Here is a 3,425-nt window from a genome sequence, read left to right as displayed (position 1 = left end):
CCACGGCTTCCACTCTCTTCCTGCAGGGCTTCCAGACCCTTTGTCTCCTGGGCTGTGGGCTCGGGGGAGGAACTTGATGTCTCTGATGAGATAAAAGTGTCTGGAGCCCTTGTTCACCATCGTCCTGTGCTTGGGCTCCTGCGAGTAAATGCCCTCCTGGATGCACAGTGCCCGATCACCAGGCTCAGCTGCAGCTTCTTCCCGGCTTTGCTCCAGGTGATGCCGTTGGCGGCAGAGCCTCGTTCACTCTGCTGCTTCCCCAGGCCTCCCATGGCTCCACGTTGAGGCACCCACAATCAGACAGACCAGATGGCCTGGGCCACATGGGCTCTGTGCTCAGGGATGACTGCTCAGCCTGGCCGCTCCCGTGTCCGCAGGCTCTGTGGATTTCCTGCAGACAGTCCAGGGAGGCACAGAGGAACCCCAGGAACCACCTTTGCGATTTCCTCCACCCATGTGACCCACCCGCCCCCGGGGGACGTCTCCATCCGTGGTCAGGAGCTCCCTGGTGCAGGCGCAGGGCTCTGAGGAGTCATCGGGCCAACGCGTCTGGGACCCTGGCTCTCGCAGGCCTGATTTCCCGGCAGCTGCTCTGTGTCAGCGGGGGAGGTCCGGCGATCAGGGGACTCCTGTTAGGGTGCAGGGGAAGCAGGAGGCACCGACTTCACACCCCAGAGGAGGGAGCGGGCGGCTCTGTACGCAGGCGTCAGACCCTGCAGGTGGAGTCTCCACCTCTGATCCGGGACAGGAGAGTCCCTGCCGCCAGCGATGCCCCCTAAGGCCTCTGCCCCAGTGCTGTGTCAGCCTCCCTGGGGAGCCCCGGAACACAGGGGGGCCTCTGAGAACCCCACAGGCTTTGCACTCACATGGACCGAGTGATGCTGACGGGCAGACAGCAATGACAAACACGGGGGGAGCAATTCTCTGGTCAGAGACCCTTAGAGCAACAAGAAAAAGGCACCGTGGACCCCAGGGTCCCCCCCGGACTCTGTCCCTGGAGACTCCCTGGCGGAGTTTCTGCAGCCCCGGAGCCCCCGATCCTGCTGCGCCTTTTGGTCTCCCACACGTGACTGCAGAAGCAGGAGCCCTGCAGGTGTGGAGATGGGGGGAGGGGCCCTTGAAACTTCTGGGATAAGGCTTGTGGGGAAACTGGAAACAGCCAGTGTTTGGGGAGGGAGGGTGTCTTCAGGGGAGGGAGGGCCCGGGCGTCTCTCCCAGCTGGGCGCCCCCTCAGCTGTGCCCAGAAAAGGCTCTCAGGGTGGAGGGCATGAGAAGGCGCTGCCTCCTGGGCCAGATTCAGGAGCTGTTACTCAATGACTGCTGTGTGGGCTGTCCCCACCCTCCCTGTGTTGCCACATGATTGGCAGGTGTGTTCAACAACGGCAGGTTGAGTCCAACACTATATAAACCACAGAGCCAGGTCCCAACCCAGGGGTGCAGCTGCTCCGCCACCCGCTGCCCTGCAGCCGGCTCAGAAGCATGGTGCCCGGAGTGCTCGGTGAGGAGACCCCAGCCCCGGGGAGCCTTGGTGCCCCTAACCCTGCTGGCCTGGAAACCTGACCTTCTTTTTACTTTTAAATATGTACTTATTTATTTGAAAGTCAGAGTGACTTGGGGAGAGAGGGAGAGAGAGAGGGAGAGAGAGAGAAAGAGAGAGAGAGAGAGCGCTTCCCTCCCTCTTCTGGCTCGCTGCCCAGATGGCTGCAATGGCAGGGCCCTGAGCTCCATCCGGGTCTCCCACGCGGGTGCAGGGCCCACGCTCTCGGACCGTCTTCTGCTGCTTTCCCACTGCATAGCAGGAGCTGGATCAGACGTGGAGCAGCCGGGACTCAGACCAGGACCCGGGGGTGATGCCGGCGTCTCAGGTGGCAGCAAACCTCTGCACGGCGCCAGCCTGACTCTCTCTCCCCTAAGCAGTTCTTGTCTCCCTCCTCGTAATCTCCCCGGTCATCTCTGACTGCTTCGCCACCTCTCTGCACCTGCAGACTTCAGACCCTTAACTCCTCCCCGAGCCTCCCTGGGTGTCCCCCCTGCCCGCCCACACCCCAGGACCCTGACCCACTCTGAGCGGCGTCCGTGAGCAGGGAGCTCCGTGACGTCGCTGGGGCCTGGACCAGGTGTCCCAGCGCCGTCCTCACCCCCCTCTGCTTCACAGCTGCCATCTTCCTCTCTGCCCTCCTGGGTTCGCTCTCGGAAGGACTCCCAGGTGAGAGCAGGTGCAGGAGGCGGGAGGAGACAGCATCACGGAGCCAGGGCTGGTCCCGGACACAACCTCGGAGCCCACCCAGCTCTGGCTTTGCAGGGCCTGACGGTCTGTGGCTGTGCCAGCCGGCGCCCCGGTGCGGGGACCAGGTCTACAACCCCCTGGAGCAGTGCTGTGACGATGACACCATCCTGCCCCTGAACCGGACCCGCCTCTGTGGCCCCCACTGCCGCTACTGGCCCTGCTTTGAGCTCTGCTGTCCCGAGTCAGTCGGTCATCCGAGACTTGTTGTGCGGCTGAGAGTCCTGGGTGTGAGCTCCCAGTGCCACTCATCCCCCATCTCCAGGGTCTGTGACAGGTAAGGGCGTGGCCCCTGGCCATGGCATTGGGCTGAGGCAGGGAGGACAGGGTGGGGGTCGCCCGGACGCTGACATCTCTGCTTCTTAGAACTTCAGTTGCATTTCATGTGGTTGTTCTCCCGATCTATGATCATCGTCTCGGCTTCTCCTACACAGGAGGATGCATTCCCAGAGTAGACACAGCAGAACATCAACTTCCACTAAAGCAGCCTGAAAGGAGAGGCCGGAGTGGGCTTCAAATGGTGAGGAACTGGTGACGGATTATTCTGATTGCCAGATTTCCCAACAGCCCCTTGCCTGCCTCCAGCTGTGTCGGCCTCAGTGGCCCAAGGAGGGGGTCACCCACCCAGCCTCAGTCCCGTTTGATGCCTGAGTCCCCATGGAACTTCCAAATCCCCTCTGGAGCCCGAGACTCCTCTCCCCATTGCGTGCCAGCCGTGGAGGCCCATGGCGTACGTGCCATTCCCCACAGGTCAAAAGGCAGTTCCCCAGAATGACCTTGATTGGGGCCCTAACTATCCTGTAGAGGAATGGAGAAAAAGGCATTTTATCATCTGTGTTATGGAGGACCCAACGAGAATTAGAGCTGGATGGAAGGGAGCCTTCAGATCATGATAGCACAGTGTTTACCGTGTCAGTGCCATCTACTTAGGCGGAGAGTACTGGCTAAGTGGTTCAAGGTGAGCCTGGAGGGAAACTGCTAAGATGTCCCCAATGAAGAGAGGCAGCTGGGCACCTGGGAAAGTGCTGTGCCAGGCAACCCTTCCTGCTCTGGACTCCCCTGGTCATGCTCTCATTCTCATTCCTTCACCAACTATTTACAGGGTAAATAATGTAATTTCAAATAAGAGAAGTTAGATCCA

At 60.7% G+C, this 3,425-nt stretch overlaps 1 protein-coding gene across 1 annotated transcript; it reads left to right on the top strand.

The window, feature by feature from the left end:
- Positions 1-1,479: 1,479 nt before the first annotated feature.
- Positions 1,480-2,565, top strand: LOC133747613 (insulin growth factor-like family member 4). Its single transcript, XM_062175938.1, has 3 exons — positions 1,480-1,498; positions 2,156-2,206; positions 2,303-2,565. Exons 1-3 carry the CDS (start codon positions 1,480-1,482, stop codon positions 2,563-2,565), a joined length of 333 nt encoding a protein of 110 aa, XP_062031922.1.
- Positions 2,566-3,425: the final 860 nt, after the last annotated feature.

Source organism: Lepus europaeus, chromosome 19, assembly GCF_033115175.1.
Source record: "Lepus europaeus isolate LE1 chromosome 19, mLepTim1.pri, whole genome shotgun sequence".
Taxonomy (NCBI): domain Eukaryota; kingdom Metazoa; phylum Chordata; class Mammalia; order Lagomorpha; family Leporidae; genus Lepus; species Lepus europaeus.
The sequence above is the reverse complement of the archived record's forward strand: the minus strand, read 5'-3'. Positions and strand labels throughout refer to the sequence as shown.

Excerpts from the sequence above, each read along its gene's own strand:
- LOC133747613 (XM_062175938.1), top strand. Across the intron at positions 2,207-2,302 it reads GCTCTCGGAAGGACTCCCAG|GGCCTGACGGTCTGTGGCTG; the intron begins GTGAGAGCAGGT and ends CTGGCTTTGCAG.